This window comes from Anolis carolinensis, unplaced genomic scaffold (assembly GCF_035594765.1).
Source record: "Anolis carolinensis isolate JA03-04 unplaced genomic scaffold, rAnoCar3.1.pri scaffold_14, whole genome shotgun sequence".
In the NCBI taxonomy this organism is placed as follows: domain Eukaryota; kingdom Metazoa; phylum Chordata; class Lepidosauria; order Squamata; family Dactyloidae; genus Anolis; species Anolis carolinensis.
Genome location: NW_026943825.1, coordinates 1,511,935 through 1,529,201, shown reverse-complemented (window position 1 = coordinate 1,529,201; position 17,267 = coordinate 1,511,935). Strand labels below are relative to the sequence as shown.

General features: G+C 45.2%; 1 protein-coding gene across 3 annotated transcripts in view; it reads left to right on the top strand.

Moving 5' to 3' along the window:
• The window catches only part of insrr (insulin receptor related receptor), a 49,649-nt gene extending 33,116 nt beyond the window's left edge, over nt 1-16,533 (top strand). Inside the window, exons 13-22 of one of the 3 annotated variants that reach the window (XM_062965116.1) lie at nt 94-230; nt 3,245-3,410; nt 5,007-5,115; nt 6,015-6,085; nt 7,373-7,602; nt 9,224-9,334; nt 11,057-11,216; nt 12,447-12,576; nt 12,853-12,987; nt 15,659-16,533. In XM_062965116.1, the coding sequence (XP_062821186.1) occupies nt 94-230; nt 3,245-3,410; nt 5,007-5,115; nt 6,015-6,085; nt 7,373-7,602; nt 9,224-9,334; nt 11,057-11,216; nt 12,447-12,576; nt 12,853-12,987; nt 15,659-15,965 (1,556 nt within the window). In that variant the 3' untranslated portion in view covers nt 15,966-16,533. Of the gene's footprint in view, nt 1-93; nt 231-3,244; nt 3,411-5,003; nt 5,116-6,014; nt 6,086-7,372; nt 7,603-9,223; nt 9,335-11,056; nt 11,217-12,446; nt 12,577-12,852; nt 12,988-15,658 lie in introns of all 3 variants that reach the window. The other 2 variants (XM_062965114.1, XM_062965117.1) reach the window with 2 other exon arrangements.
• Nucleotides 16,534-17,267: the final 734 nt, after the last annotated feature.

Here is a 17,267-nt window from a genome sequence, read left to right as displayed (position 1 = left end):
GGTCGAGAGGAAGGGTCTCTGGGCCATCCTTCACCCCTATCGCTGCTCTTTGGGACTGCTAAGGATTTCCTTGCCTTTGGCTCCTTCTCTCAGCTCAAGCAGACAACGTTCCCGGCAACATGACCTGGGAGCCGGCTGGCAAAAACAGTGTCCTCCTCCGCTGGAAGGAGCCCCAGAACCCCAATGGGCTGGTTCTGAAGTACGAGATCAAATACAGTCGGGAGAGCGAGGTGAGGAAGATCCTGGGAGTGCGGTAGGGAAGCAAGTCCTAGGAAAGAGTCCCGTTTTCCTAAGGCAAGGTTGTGAGTTTTTCTGGGGGAACACGGGAAGCAGCCCAAATGTTAAGTAAATGGGTTCCTGGTTATTTATTTATTTATTTATTTATTTATTTATTTCCAACATTTATATCCCGCCCTTCTGACCCGAAGGGACTCAGGGCGGCTTACAACAGTGGCAACCGTTAGATGCCCATACAAATCAATATAAAATAGCACATAAAACAGTTAAAACTATTAAAATACATTGTAAATTAAAATATACATTTCAAACATAAAATCAGATCTGTTCATCCTCATGCTTTGTCCATAGTTCGGTCCATATGCTTACATGGAAGTAGTTCCCATTAACATCACAAGAGCTGACTTTTAAATACATTAGATTGTAAACACATTTAATTACTTTAACCCTAGTTTTTGAATTAGTAGAAGCTTAGTATCTTTTATCCAGAATTCTGAAATCCCAAATACTCCAAAATTGTCTGGAAAGGTGGTTGAGGTGGTTTTGCTTTCTGATGATTCAATATACAAACGTTTTGATTCATGCAGAAACATATTTACAATATTGTATAAATTACTATTGGTGATGTGTAAAAGGTGCATATAAAACATGAAATAATTGCATGTTTAGACATGGGTCCCATCTCATTATGTCTCATTATGAGCGTATATGCAAACACAACTTTTCAGAACCCTAAAAAAAAAAATCCAAATCCAAAAGACCAAGTTACTCCGCGCATTTTGGATAATGGATAATCAACCTGTACTGTAATGTGAATATTTAAAGTTTCCAATACAATCTGTTTTCCAAACTACTGTTGGATGGATTTGGAACCAAAAGAGATGAACTTCAGTAGTAGAAGTTACACTAATATATACCCACAAGTACAATGATATGCACTAGTAGATGGTCAATAAACAGATATCTAAATTTAGTTCAATACATCAATATGAAAACAGATACAAAAGGCGTTGTTAAGCAATCAAACAAAGGACTGTTACATTCACAGTAGAAACAATATTTTTCTCTTGAAGGATGAATTTACTCCTCTTCTCATAAACAATAAATGTTCTTTAGTTCTTTGATTGTTCCACATACACAAATTGAGTCCTTCTCTTATATATAATGACTAGCTTTGCCCGGCCACGCGTTGCTGTGGCTTATGGGAATCCTTATGGAATAGCAGTGAATAGCCTTGCAGTCTCAAAGCCTGGCCATTTTCTGGAGTAGCTGGAGCTTTTTGTTGCATGAACGTAGAGGCATGGAGGAGGGGTTGTGCTGCCAAGTTTAGTGTTTCTGGGATGTGTAGTTTTGTTGTTTTGTCCTAGGCCGAAATTTCATTACCCTTTTATATATATAGATAGATGAAGTACAATCAGTGCAGAATTTACAATGTGATGTTAATGTTCCATACATCAAAATGAATATATAACTAAACAATGTTTGCTCTATACATAAGTTTTCACTCTTTAAAACAATCAGTTGAAACTGAAGAGCATGTAGAACACACACACACGACCGGTTTCGACTTAGTCTTCTTCAGGTGTGTTTATAATTGTACATTCACATGAAACACACTTTACAATCTTCTCTCAAGTTTATCTTTTTTCAAAGGTGGGTTAGTGCCTGTGAATTTATGTACAGTAGAGTCTCACTTATCCAACATTCGCTTATCCAACGTTCTGGATTATCCAACGCATTTTTGTAGTCAATGTTTTCAATATATCGTGATTTTTGGGTGCTAAAGTCATAAACACAACATTACTGCGTATTGAACTACTTTTTCTGTCAAATTTGTTGTATAACATGTTTTGGTATTTAATTTGTAAAATCATAACCTAATTTGATGTTTAATAGGCTTCTCCTTCATCTCTCCTTATTATCCAACATATTCGCTTATCCAATGTTCTGCCAGCCCGTTTACCTTGGATAAGTGAGACTCTACTGTATTTATATGATACTCTGCTGACTCTTTGTTAATTCTTATAACGAGTATATAATGTGAATGTTAGTTTAGTTATATATTCATTTTGATGTATGGAACATTAACATCACATTGTAAATTCTGTACTGATTGTACTTCATTCAATATAAGTTTATATTTCACTAGCTAAGTGTCTCATGCGGCCCACTCTGTTATATTGGGTTTTTTTTTTTTGATTTTGTGTTGCACTGTATATGATTATTTATTGTATTAATTGTATTATGATATGTTTATATTTTGCTATATTGTACTGTTCTGGGCATGGCCCATGTAAGCCGCCCTGAGTCCCCGTTAGGGAGATGGTGGCGGGGTATAAATAAAGTTTTATTATTATTATTATTATTATTATTATTATTATTATTATTATTATTATTAGCTGTGCCCGGCCACGCGTTGCTGTGGCAAAGTGGTGGTGGTATTGGTTAAACATTGTTATGTAATTTTTATTTGACGTTATTTGCATTTTTTTAATTAATTTTATTGTAAGTTATCTTTTTATTTATTATATTTTATTATTTTCTTGTATTATTTTCAGTTATTTTCTGTTGTTATAGTATTTTATTGTATTAATTTTTTAGTGTTTTTTATTAATTTTTTTTGGGTTGCTAGGAGCCCAAGTTGGAGGAGCTTAGCCTTCTAACTGGCAGCAATTGGATAAAAGCAATTATTCCTCTCTCTCTAATTAGGACTTTATTTTTCTTTTCTTTTTGTTGTATCAACCTAGAGGCGTGGATGATGGGTTGTGTTGTCAAATTTCGAGGTTGGGGGGCCTGTAGTTTTGTTGTTTTGTGCGTCGCCGTGATGCCATCACTCTTTTATATATATAGATATCTGTTTATTAAGCAGTCCAAATGGCCAGAGCCTCCCTCACTAGGCACTCCTCCTCTCCCCTCACCATGATTTACAGCCACCCTCCTGTTGACGTTGACGCCTTCAAAAGGTGCCCATTTCATACCCACTTGGTGCCCTCTTACTCTCTCGCAGAAGGTGGTCTCCGTTGTGTGTGTCTCCCGCCACCGCTATGCCCAGTATGGGGGCTATCACCTCGCCCTCCTCCAGCCGGGAAACTACTCCGCTAAGGTGCGCGCCACATCGCTGTCCGGGAATGGATCATGGACAGGACTCATCAAGTTTTACATCCTTGGGCCGGGTAGGTGCACCCTTTTCCCAAAGCCCAGCAGTATAATCTGGCCAGGTGATTATTCCCCGCTCCCTTCTTTCTTTAATCAAGTGGTTCCCAACCTGTAGTAGTAGTAAACTTTTATTACGGTCAATGACCCGCTCGTAACAGGGGTACCCAGTTCTGTACATCCATGTCAGACTTCATTAATAATAATAAAATTATAATAAAAAATTTAAAAAACATTATAAAATTGAATTACAGTAGAGTCTCACTTATCCAACATAAACGGGCCGGCAGAACGTTGGATAAGCGAATGTGTTGGATAATAAGGAGGTATTAAAGAAAAGCCTATTAAACATCAAATTAGGTTATGATTTTACAAATTAAGCACGAAAATATCATGTTATACAACAAATCTGGCAGAAAAAGTAGTTCAATATGATGTAATGCTACGTAGTAATTAGTGTATTTATGAATTTCGCATCAAAATATCATGATATATTGAAAACATTGACTACAAAAATGCATTGGATAATCCAGAACGTTGGATAAGTGAGACTCTACTGTATTTACCAATTTAAAATCTAGGCTAAAGACCCCATACAAGTAACTATTGAAGCCCAACTAATTCCACAGGATCCTCTGGGGCTCCCAACCTGTGATCCACAAACCACTAGTGCAGAGTTCTACTACCACTACCATTACTACACCATTGCCTTGAAACCACGCAGCAATGGGAGCGACTGGTCTCGCAAAACCCTCTTATAATGCCAAGGCAACAGGGATGTTGGGAGGGGAGAGGTTGACTACCTATGAAAAATCACTACTACCACATCAGCTCTAGATTATTAAATATGGTTTTCTGTGGGCGAGCAGATGGTGACTACTGGATGGTATATGTTCTGTATCGGAAACTAGAGATGATGTCAATGCAGTTTTCTGAATCAAGCACCCCAAATATTATTAATAATATTACAATATATAAATATAGTACAATATGGTAATTTATTGCCAGTATTGTGCTATGCTAATAATATAATATTGTATGTAAATTTAATTTGTAAGCTGCCCGCTCTGAGTCCGCTTCGGGGTGAGAAGGGCGGGATATAAATGTTTTAAATAAATAAATAAATAAATAAATAAATAAATAAAATAACCAAACCAAACCTGGGCTGTGGCGCAGGCGGGAGAGCAGCCAACTGCAACCAGCTGCAATGAATCTGAGCAGGAGGTCATGAGTTCGAGGCCCGCTCGGAGCCTGTGTTTGTCTTGTCTTTGTTCTATGTTAAAAGGCATTGTATGTTTGCCTATATGTGTAATGTGATTCGCCCTGAGTCCCCTTCGGGGTGAGAAAGAAGGGCGGAATATAAATGCTGTAAATAAATAAATAAACCTAAAGTTGACCAAAAAGTGATTCATAACTCTTTTGGAGAGTGGTCCCTGGTCAAGGTGGTCCCTGGGCAAAGTGGTCACTGGCGAAGTGGTCCCTGGTCAAAAAAAGGTTGGGAGCCACTGCTTTAATCAAAGTCACAACTGATGGCATGGATAAGGTCTTAGCCAGATTCTATTGAACCATGGGGTGATAATTGCTCCTCTCCTTCCATCCCACCTGCTTCTAAGTAGAGGAAGAGGAGTCTGGGAATGTCTATGTGCTCCTGATACTGATGCCGGTCGTCTTGATGGTGGGGATTGCGTGCTTGGCCATCTTCGTCTTCTTGTACAACAAGAAAAGGTAAACTGTTCCCCACCGGACACTGGAAATGGTGCCATTTGTGTTTCTAATGGGGAACCTGTTTAAAAAAAATAAAATAAAAAATAAAGGAGATCAAATCGTAAGCATTTACACTAAGTTTGTGTTTTCCGAACCATATAGGATAGCAAAATTCACTTCATGGGAACATGTTGTTACTTACTGTTATTGTTGGGGACTGGCCCTGAGGGGAAGTAAAGGAGAGAATTCCAAGAGAGCAATAAAACAAGCCTTTTATTGTTATCACAGCTATGATAAGGCAAACAGCCGTACATACCCCAAAGGGCTGTATCATGGAAATGGCCAAAGCATATGGTAACAAACAAAGAATATATACCTTGGCTTATCTAAAATTGACCATTGGCTGAGGATCTTCCTCACCTTCCACACCCACTTGGCATAAAGGATACCTATGACCTCACTTGTTGATTTCAAGCTAATTTTTGGTCTTGAACTTTCTGGAGAAAGGCACCTGCTCACAGGAAGGGAGGGGTATATGCAAAGGCAAAGCCACAGAGGCAAAAGTTTACTATTTTCTGGCTTATGGTCCCTTCAGTACATCTGAGTAAATTCTGCTGTCATACTGCCATCCATTAGCACTCCCTGAGCATTATAGCTAGGAAATGAACTGGTAGTTGGGGATCTGAATAGCTAATGAGCAAGAAGGCTTGAGAACTGTCACTTTAGACACATTTCTGTCCAGCCCTCCATCAAGCCACACAAGCTGACTCTTTCCTTCCATTTGGCTTCCACGCATGAATCCCATTGGCAGTAGTTCTGGGCCCAATGGGTGCAGAGAGCCTCCTTGTCCCACCTGTCCTCAGTTTCCCAACCGGGGTGGGTGGGCCCTGACCTTGGTCTTTCTGCCTCTTCCTTCCCAGGAGTACCGAGGGGTACCCCAGCGGGACACTGTATGCCTCCGTCAACCCGGAGTATTTCAGCACTTCCAACAGTGAGTATTATTTATTATTATTATTTACAGCATTTATATCCTGCCCTTCTTTCTCACCCCGAAGGGGACTCAGGGTGGATCACATTACACATATAGGCAAACATTCAATGCCTTGTGTTGTTGAAGGCTTTCATGGCCGGGATCACAGGGTTGTTGTATGTCTTTCGGGCTGTGTGACCAGGTTCCAGAAGTATTCTCTCCTGACGTTTCGCCCACATCTATGGCAGGCATCCTCAGAGGCTGTGAGGTATGGATAAACTAAGTAAGGACAAGAGGGATCCTCTCTCTTCTGCAGGAGTCTACCGGATACCATGAAGCTGTGGACAAGTCTACATAGGGACCACCAAACGCAGCAATGCCCAAACATGAGTCAAAGAACATGAAAGGCACTGCAGACTCACTCAACCAGAGAAATCAGCCAGAGCAGAGCATTTGATGAACCAGCCTGGACACAGGATACTATTTGAGAACACAAAAATGCTGGACCATTCCAACAACTATTATGTCAGACTACACAGAGAAGCCATTGAAATCCACAAGCATGTGGACAATTTCAACAGAAAGGAAGAAACCATGACAAATGAACACAATCTGGCTACCAGTATTACAAAACTCCAAAATCAAAACAGTAGATGGGAACCAAAACTCTGAGGACTTGACTAAGCAAAGGATGCCCCCAGGCATGAGACAAAACCTTTCCAATGCTAATTAGGGTGATTAACTGAAACATTAATGCTGGCTTCCCAGTGACAAAGGACTCTTGTCACACCCTGGACTCTCCACAGATATATATTCTTTCCTTTCCTTACTTAGTTTATCCATACCTCACAGCCTCTGAGGATGCCTGCCATAGATGTGGGCGAAACGTCAGGGGAGAATACTTCTGGAACATGGCCACATAGCCCGAAAGACATACAACAACCCATTCAATGCCTTTTAACATAGAACAAAGACAAGACAAACATAGGCTCCGAGCGGGCCTCGAACTCATGATCTCCTGGTCAGAGTGATTCATTGCAGTGATTGATTGCAGCTGTTCTCCAGCCTGCGCCACAGCCCGAGCCCAGCAATCCTTTCCAAATTCATGCATGGGATTGTGGTGGGAAAGGCGGAGGGCTGAATGAGCGGAAGAGTCTGACGAAAACAACATGGGGTCCAGTCTTGCAATGTCTGCCCCTCTGGCAGTTGTCCTTGTGTTGGTGGAACTGGCACCAGAAAGCCTCTGCTGCTCTCTCCTTGATGGTTTTCCTCCTCCTCAACCTTCCTTCTCTTATTCTTTGTGGCCAGTGTACATCCCGGACGAGTGGGAAGTTCCCCGGGAGAAGATCACGGTGCTTCGGGAACTAGGCCAGGGCTCCTTTGGCATGGTCTACGAGGGGATCGCGAGGGACATCGAGGGAGAAGGCCAGGAGACCCGGGTGGCACTCAAGACGGTCAACGAGTTGGCCACCATGCGGGAGCGGATCGAGTTCCTGAAAGAGGCCTCTGTCATGAAAGCCTTCAGGTGCCACCACGTGGTGAGTGGGGAAGGACCGCAAAACTAGAGTTGGACCGTCTTGGGCAGAACAGAGATGTGGGTTCTGAACCCTCTTAGAACACCTACTAGGACAATGATGGGCAGCAACCTTTTGCACTTGGTGTGTCAAAATTCACCATAAAAACCTAGCATGACTTGGGTGGGGTGTCACTTTGAGAAAAAACCCCCCATAATTTCGCAATATGTATAGTTTAAATAGCAAAAATATATAATAGTAATATATAACTGTATTTAATAAATCAAAAACTAATTACTACCATTATTTCCATGTACAACAGTCTATGGTACCTCTTGCAGTTTCCACGCTGATTTCTCTCTATTGTAGTTTCAACGTAGTCATGAATAATGAATAATATAATAATAATAAAATAGTAATAATATAATAATATACTACAATAAGAATAGAATAATAGAATTATATATATATATATATATATATATATATATATATATATATATATACACACACACACACACACACACACACACACACACACACACACAGTAGAGTCTCACTTATCCAAGCTAAACAGGCCAGCAGAAGCTTGGATAAGCGAATATGTTGGATAATAAGGAGGGATTAAGGAAAGGCCTATTAAACATCAAATTAGCTTATGATTTTACAAATTAAGCACTAAAACATCATGTTATACAACAAATTTGACAGAAAAAGTAGTTCAATACGCAGTCATGTTATGTTGTAATTACTGTATTTACGAATTTAGCACCAAAATATCACGATATATTGAAAACATTGACTACAAAAATGGCTTGGATAATCCAGAAGCTTGGATAAGCGAGGCTTGGATAAGTGAGACTCTACTGTATGTATATATATATATATATATATGTGTGTGTGTGTGTGTGTGTGTGTGTGTGTGTGTGTATGTATGTATGTATATATATATATATATATATATATATATATATATATATATATAAATGTAATGTGCATAATTCCCATGGAGGAAACAACAAAACCACTGGACCAGCTCACACCACATTTGGCCACAAAAGACATTAGTCATCCAATCAATCTGCATGCGGCAGCGTGCTAGCAAAAATGGCTAGGCGTGTCAGTGCTGACACGCGTGTCATAGGTTGGCCATCACTGTATTAGGAATAGTTGCTTTGTGGTGCCAAGCATCCGATGGCTTGATTCCATGTCAGTTTCCTGGCTAGCAAGTGCAAGGTTTGTGTTGACGTCCTTCTTAACATAAGGAAACCTTGTACACATTTCCTTAACTTAAAAGAGCCAATGTTTCTGATTGATGTAAACACATTGTTTTTCCCAAAAAGTTCATTAAGCCCGCAATGTCAACAGTTAATCATTTGTCACAGTTCTTATCACAATCAGCAGTTCAGCAACTTTTTAATTACAGTTCAGCAAGCAGGTAGTTATTCACTGCAGCTCTCATTCCTACACTTTTCATTCAGTTCATTCATATCCATACCTATCACATCCACATTTGTCAAATCTGGACATCATATTTTGGTGACACAAGGGGACCCAGAGCTGCTGCAGAGAGACAGCCAACAAAGCCCCACACGGGACCCTTTGAGAGCCTTCTGCAAATGTTTCTGTTTGTGCTGGCCTCCAGGTCCGGCTCCTAGGTGTGGTTTCCCAGGGCCAGCCTGCCTTGGTCATCATGGAGCTGATGATGCGGGGGGACCTCAAGAGCTTTCTTCGTTCCCTCCGGCCAGAAGCCGAGGTGGGTGACTCCTTTGCCCCCTTCCACTGGGCTTTTCCTCCTTCTGCTCCAATGTTCAGCCAAACCCCAGAGCCACCCGGAATGAGGAACCTTCTACAAAATCCCTTGAAGTAAAGCCAAAGGTAGCCAGTAGGCATGTCCGATCGATGAAAAAAATGTTTCAATTCTCGTTTCTAAAGTAGGGGGTGCTGGCGCTTCGATATAGAAAGTATTTCCAATTTTTTCACCCAAAAATTTCGGATATTTCCGAAAATTCGTAATTGCTTGTATGGCAATCTTCCATGTGGACGCAGAGGACGTTAGCTCCCACCTTTGCGTCCATCATGGAAGCTTCTGATTGGCCGGGGAGCGGTAGCCAAGTTAGGCTGCGCTAAGCTCCCATTCAAGGTAGGTTGCAGAAACAAATTATTTTTAAAAAATATTTTTTAAAATATATATTTAAAAAAATGGGGGGGGGGAATTAACGAAACATTAAGAGACAATTAGAGAATGTGCCAACAATGGTTCGAATTACATTGCTGGTTGCGCTGTGAGACAATGTCTCGGAATGCGTATCAAAAAGCGAGAACAATCCGAAATAATTCCGATATACGATTCAAAACGATTTTTTGGACATGTCTAGTAGCCAGGTTGGGTTGGCTCATCCAGAGCTGTCCTTAGGTAATTTTCATGAGTAGGCAATAAGAATTTTGGTGCCCCCCCATAATGTTGGCACCCCCTCCCCCCTGAATTTTGGCGCCCCCCCTGAATGTTGGCACCCCCTCCCCCCCCGAATTTTGGCGCCCCTCCAGACCGGGGCGGGGCTGAGCAGCAGGGAGGGCAGGGGAGGATCAGGGCCTTTCGGGGCTTCCGTTCCTGGGACCTGCAACCCCCGCAGACTTACAGCGAGGCCCACACTTGGCGCTGGAAGAGCTGATCGTGGGCGGGTGGCTTTCCGGGCTTTCCTGCCCCTTCTCTTCTCTGCAAAGCGCCAAGGAACGCCTTCCTTTTCTCCGGGAAGGCGTTCTTGGGCTCTTTGCAGAGGAGAGAAGCCATGGGGCCGGTCCTCAACGGCGTCCCCTACAAGATGGTGCCACAGGCAAGTGCCTAGTTGGCCTGGTGGTTGAACCGCCTCTGGGCCCATCAAAAGCCAATGCCTTTGGCTCTCAAACTCAGAGTTTGAGACACCTGAGTTGCGTTCCTTCTCTCTCAATCTGCAGTTCTACCAACTGTAGAAAAAAATGTGGAACCCTAAAGAGGGATTGGTCTGAAACTCTTTGCGTCTTGTGGTCAACTCAGTTTGTAGCCTGTCCTTGCTCCCTCTCCTTGACCCTCCATCACTTCACATTGAAGTCCTCCGGACTTGAGCTGCACTTGCTTAAGACACATATCTATGTCTATGGCAATGGGGTGAGAATTCCGACTGGGTCCTTGGAGTTTGGCTTCTGATGCTTCTGACCTTCTTCAGAAAATGGATTGCTGTCCCTCTGGCAGATCTGGCCCAGTAGTTGCACAGAGATTTCCCACCTTGGGGTAGAGAAGGAAATGAGGGACCCCTTGGAAGCCTGGTTGGCAAGAGAGGTGGTTTACATATTCAGACACCCTGGCCCAGTCATGATAGGAAGGCTCTCAGTGCGGAGAGACATAAGTGGAGTGCCAGCAGGTCCTTAGGTGTGCAGGTGGAGCCAGGGAGAGGAGGCTGCCTTTGCCCCTTGGCCCATTACCCTCTCTCTTCCTCGCTAGAACAATCCCGGCTTGCCTCCCCCTTCGCTGAAGGAGATGATCCAGATGGCTGGCGAGATTGCCGACGGCATGGCCTACCTGAACGCCAAGAAGTTTGTCCACAGGGACCTGGCGGCCCGCAACTGCATGGTCTCAGAGGACTTCACGGTGAAGATTGGAGGTGCGCCATAGCAGGGAAATGTGTGCGGTGTGTGCAGGGGTAGTAGTGTTATCCTGTCTACAATAACCCCCCTGTGTCATCGCTCATTCCCCTGCTCAGCCCGGCCTTGAAGCAGGAGACGTAGTTGAGGAGTGCTTGCCATCCCTAGGCCGCAGCAGATCTCCAATGGCACTACTGTGCTGGGGAATGAGTGGTGCCTTCCCATTCCGTTAAGAGAGAGCCAGGCTTGGGAAGGCTTTTCCTTACAGGTCTGTTGCCATGAAGTGCTTGGCCACTCAACCAGTCCCTAGTCCAGTGATTCCCAAAGTGGGCACTACTGCCCCCTAGTGGGTGCTGCAGCAATCCAGGGGGGCGGTAATGGCACCAATTAGGACAAGGGGGCGGGACCAGGGGAGGGGCGGGGCCTCTTCTCAAGTGCTGGAGACAGGGCTGAGCACTTGAGGTGCCTGTTAGGACACAGGGGGCGGAGCTAGAGGAGTGGGCGTGGCTTCTTCCCAAGAGCCTGAGACAGGGCTGAGCCTCTATACCTCTCCTGAGAGGCCTTTTAGGACTAAAGGGCGGGGCTAGGGAAGGGGGCAGGGCCTCCTTCCAAGAGCCTGAGACAGGGCTGAGCTTCTATACCTCTCCTGAAGCTCTTGTTGGGACACAGAGGGTGGAGCTAGGGAACGAGGCGGGCCTTCTTCCAAGAACTCGAGACAGGGCTGAGCTTCTATACCTCTCCTGAGAGGCGTTTTAGGACTAAAGGGCGGGGCTAGGGAAGGGGGCGGGGCCTCTTCCCAAGAGTGCGAGACAGGGCTGAGCCTCTATACCTCCCTTGAGACACTTGTTAGAACATGGGGGCAGGGTATAGAGGTTCAGCCTCGTCAGGAACTTGGGAAGAGGCCCCGCCCCCTCCTCTAGCCCCACCCCCTGTGTCCTGGCAGGCGCCGCAGGACAGGGATAGAAGCTCAGCCCTGCTTCAGAGCTCGTAACTCTGCCCATCCTAGTCCTGGCTGCCCATTTGTGGCCCCACCCACCTCCCTCTGAGCCCTGCATCTTGGACTAGGGGAGAAGCTCAGCCCCGCCCTCTTGAGCAGGAGCCACGCCCACCCCTCTAAGCCACGCCCCCCTTTCAAGGGGGTGCTGAGTCATATTTTTTCTGGAAAGGGGGCGGCAGGACAAATAAGTTTGGGAACCACTGCCCTAGTTCATCCTTTTCTCACTGGTTCCCCTCCTCGTGTCCTTTGAAAGATTTTGGGATGACCAGGGACATCTACGAGACAGATTATTACCGCAAGTCGGGGAAAGGTCTGCTGCCCGTCCGCTGGATGTCCCCAGAAGCGCTGAAGGATGGCCTCTTCAACACTCACTCGGACATCTGGTAGGTGATGGGGGCATGGGAGGGGCGGTCCCAGTCATGTTACTTCCTCCTCACCATAGAGGTGGGGGTCTTGATTACATGGGGCAGGAAAAGCATACTCCAGGAGTCCTTTGGAAGCATGGGGCTGGTCCCTCCTCCCCGAAAGTCATCTGCCTTGAGCCTGTTTCCCAACGGGTCAGCCAGGAGAGCAGCAGCATGGAGTGGCTCTGAGCAGCCCCTCAGTGAGTGCGGTGTGGACTCCCAGAGAAATGACTCAAAGCCAGGCATGTGTTGCAGGTCCTTTGGGGTGGTGCTGTGGGAGATTGCGACGCTGGCCGAGCAGCCCTACCAGGGCATGTCCAACGAGCAGGTGCTGCACTTCGTCATGGACAATGGCATCCTGGAGAAGCCGGAGAACTGCCCGGAGAAGCTGTGAGTCTCTCCTCCCTTTGCTATATCTGGGATGGCTCTTCTCCGCCATCCTTCTCAATTCTAGCCACTGGGAAACTTCAGATACCAGTTATTTAATTTATTTATTCACCGTATTTCTATTCTGCCCTTCACACCACCTGCTGACCTGAAATTTGCCAGTTCAAATCCGCGAGACGGGGTGAACTCCTGTCTGGCAGCTCTAGCTTGCGGGGACATGAGAGAAGCCTCCCAGCTAACACACCCAGGCATCCCCTTGGCAACGTCTCTGTAGATGGCCAATTCTCTCACATCAGAAGTGACTTGCAGTATGTTCTCAAGTCGCTTCTGACACATAGACAGCAAACATTCAATGACGATTATAACAATGACAAAACAGACAACAGGTAGAGGTAGATATAGGCTTTCCCATCTTTTGGCATCTTTGGAGGCTGTGCTCAGTTCTGGCCACCAGGGGGTGCTGTCGCTCCGTCTTCCTGCCAAAAACAGCAGAGTCCCACTTATCCAAGCCTCGCTTATCCAAGGTTCTGGATTATCCAAGGCATTTTTGTAGTCAATGTTTTCAATATATCATATTTTGGTGCTAAATTCGTAAATACAGTAATTACAACATAACATCCCTGCGTATTGAACTACAGTAGAGTCTCACTTATCCAAGACTCGCTTATCCAAGGTTCTGGATTATCCAAGGCATTTTTGTAGTCAATGTTTTCAATATATCGTGATATTTTGGTGCTAAATTCGTAAATACAGTAATTACAAGATAACATTACTGCGTATTGAGCTACCTTTTCTGTCAAATTTGTTGTGTAACATAATATTTTGGTGCTTAATTTGTAAGATCATAACCTAATTTGCTTAATAGGCTTTTCCTTAATTCCTCCTTATTATCGAAGATATTTGCTTATACAAGGTTCTGCCAACCTGTTTAGCTTGGATAAGTGAGACTCTACTGTATATATAGGCTTTCCCATCTTTTGGCATCTTTGGAGGCTGTGCTCATTTCTGGCCACCAGGGGGTGCTGTTGCTCCGTCTTCTTGCCAAAGAGCTTTCTTTGTTCATAAACTTTCTCCTTTTTTCTGAGCCTAAATACCTCCCTGCTGTAATTCGGTTCCTATTGATCTACTCACCTTTGTTTTCAGACTGCTAGGTAGGCAGAAGCTGGAGTAAAGATCAGGAGCTCACCCTGACCCGGGCTTCGAACTCTCAATCTTCAGATTTATTGCAGCGTGGTGATTAACTTGCTGTGCTAAAGCCCGGTCCCAGGCAGAGCCGGCTGTAGATAAGTGTAGGCGAACAGAATTTTGGCACCCCCCCCCCCAAAACCAATCACTGGAAAAAAAAAGCGTTGGATAAGCGAAAATGTTTGATAATAAGGAGGGATTAAGGAAAAGCCTATTAAACATCAAATTACATTAAGATTTTACAAATTAGGCACAAATTGATTTTGACAAGTTGATTTTTCAACAAATCAACAGAAAAAGCAGTTCAATACCTTGCGGAGGCAGAGCCGGTCCAAGGTAATTTTCAAGTGTAGGCGAACAGAAATTTTGGCGCCCCCCCCCCCAAAAAAAACCAATCACTGAAAAATAAGTGTTTGATAAGCAAAAATGTTGGATAATAAGGAGGGATTAAGGAAAAGCCTAAATAAACAACGCTCTGAAAACGGGAAATCAAGACAGGAAGCAATCAGGGTCAACTAACACCCCCCAACCAAGGATGCCCCAGGGAGGAAGCCCCACTTGCCTTGCTTCCTAGACTTCCTACAGAGGAGGAGGCTGAGTTGGATGACCCAGTAGTCTGAATCAGTACAACTATTTCTGACAATGTATGTCAGATTTTCTCAAACTGACATTTACCAGGAGTGCTGGACATTCATTACTGCCATCTCTGCCTTGCACATCCATTAGAAAGTGTAGATTCTATATCTCTGCTAAACCAAATAGTTGCATGCAGGTGTTAAAACTTTAATCCTCGGGAAAATCTACTTATAAATGAAGGTACTAGGACTTATTTAACAATTTCCCTCCTTTCTCATAAATGGGGCCAAAAGTGGCCCACCTATGAATTAAAACAAGCTCCATAAATTAAAAAGTAACAGTAGAAAATGAACATTATAATGATGATGATAATAATAATAATAATAATAATAATAATAACAATAATAATAATTTTATTTTTGTACCCCACCACCATCTCCCCAGAGGGACTCGGGGCGGCTTACAGATATAAAACCAACATACAATAATATCAAATACAAAAACACACAAATAAATTTAAAAGGCATTTAAAAAAAATCACAATCATTATAAAACACTTGAGAAACACAGCAATAAAAAATAAAATGATTATAATTAAATATGTGTGTATGCATTAAATTAATTCACCCAAGGTTAGGTAAGATAAGCAATACTTACTTACTTCACAGGCTTCCCAAAAACCATATTGTCTTCCTAGGCTCCTTTTTGCCGCAGGAGGCAGGAGTTGCCTCGATGGCGCCCCCAACAACGTGGCGCCACAGGCAACTGCCTAGTTTGCCTGGCGGTTGAACCGCCTCTGGTCCCAGGGATATATGGGGCAGTGCCAGAGGATCTACATCCCTACACAGCCCCGTTCTTTGCAGAACCGCTTGGCCTTCACTGAGCCCCTTCTCACTCTCTTTCCTCCTTCCAGCCACGAGCTGATGACGTGGTGCTGGCGGCAAAATCCCCGTCTCCGGCCCTCCTTCATCCAGATTTTGGAGAGCATCAAGGAGGACATGAGCAGCAGCTTCCACACCCACTCCTTTTTCTACAGCCTGGAGAACAAGCACTGCAGCTCCTGGGAAGTTCTGGATGCCGAGACAGATCAGCTGCTGGTGTCTGATGCATCCGTGTCCCCCGTCCCCAACGGCCGCCCCCTCCTTTCTCTGGGCCCCTACATGGAGCAGGGTCCGCCAACCGGATGCAGCCCCCAGCCCAATGGGAAGCCCAGCCTCTGAGCCGCCGGGCCATCCTTCCCTGGCTAGACTACTTCGTCTATTCCCCTTTTGGACCCAACCTAGGGCATGGCATGGGTGAAGGATGGGGAGATCCTTCATGGGGAGAATGGGTGAAGTTGCTCCTCCATCCGGTCCTTTCCCCCTTGAAGACCCAGCAGCCAGGAGAAGGTCTCTCTTTCTCTCACACACATCCTTTGGATGCTTCATGGATTTTCCCCATGCCGTCTCCCCTTGTGTGCTGGGGCTTTGGGTGAGTGGCAGACCTTCTTCTGCAGGGAGACAACCTGCAGACACCTCAACTGCAACCTTCTCGAACTCGAACTTCTCGAATTTCAGTGCGTTGCGAACACATCCAGACTCAAGCGTGAAGGCAGATTTTGTATGAGATTCAGAAGGATCTGGGCCAAATAAGAGTCCTTCCAGGACTCCCTATGCCTTGGTTCGGTGGCGTAGGACTCGCATGCGCAGCCCATCCTCTCCCACAGGTGATTGCCAAGGTGCTTTGGGTGCTCCCATGTGTTGTAAGATGAAGACAGAATAAATATTCCCTTTTCTCTGTATACTAAAACGGCGGGCAAAAAACCCGATCTTCTGGCTCAGCTGCTCTTCCAAAAAGGTAGCGCATGGAAATAATTCCTTGGGAATTGTATATGTTTTGTGAAGCATGGGTCTCTAGTTCCCGTAAAGCAGTGATTCCCAAAGTGGGCGCTACCGCCCCCTGGTGGGCACTCCAGCGATCCAGGGGGGCGGTGATGGCACCTATTAGGACACGGGGCTGGGGCCAGGGGAGGGGCGGGGCCTCTTCCCAAGTGCCGGAGACAGGGCTGAGCACCTGAGTCAACTGGTAGGACATGGGGTGGAGCTAGAGGAGTGGGAGTGGCTTCTTCCCAAGAGACTGAGATAGGGCTGAGCCTCTATACCTCTCCTGAGGCGCATGCTGGGACACAGAGGGCGGAGCTAGGGAAGGGGGCGGGGCCTCTTCCCAAGAGCATGAGACAGGGCTGAGCCTCTATACCTCTCCTGAGAGGCCTTTTAGGACTAAAGGGTGGGGCTAGGGGCGGAGCCTCTTCCCAAGAGCCCAAGACAGGGCTGAGCCTCTATCTACCTCCCCTGAGGCACTTGTTAGAACACGGGGGTGGGGTATAGAGGTTCAGTCCTGTCAGGCACTTGGGAAGAGGCCCCACCCCCTCCTCTAGCCCCGCCCCCTGTGTCCTGGAAGGTGCCGCAGGACAGGGATAGAAGCTCAGCCCTGACTCAGAGCTCGTAACTCCGCCCATCCCATCTGTGGCCCCGCCCACCTCT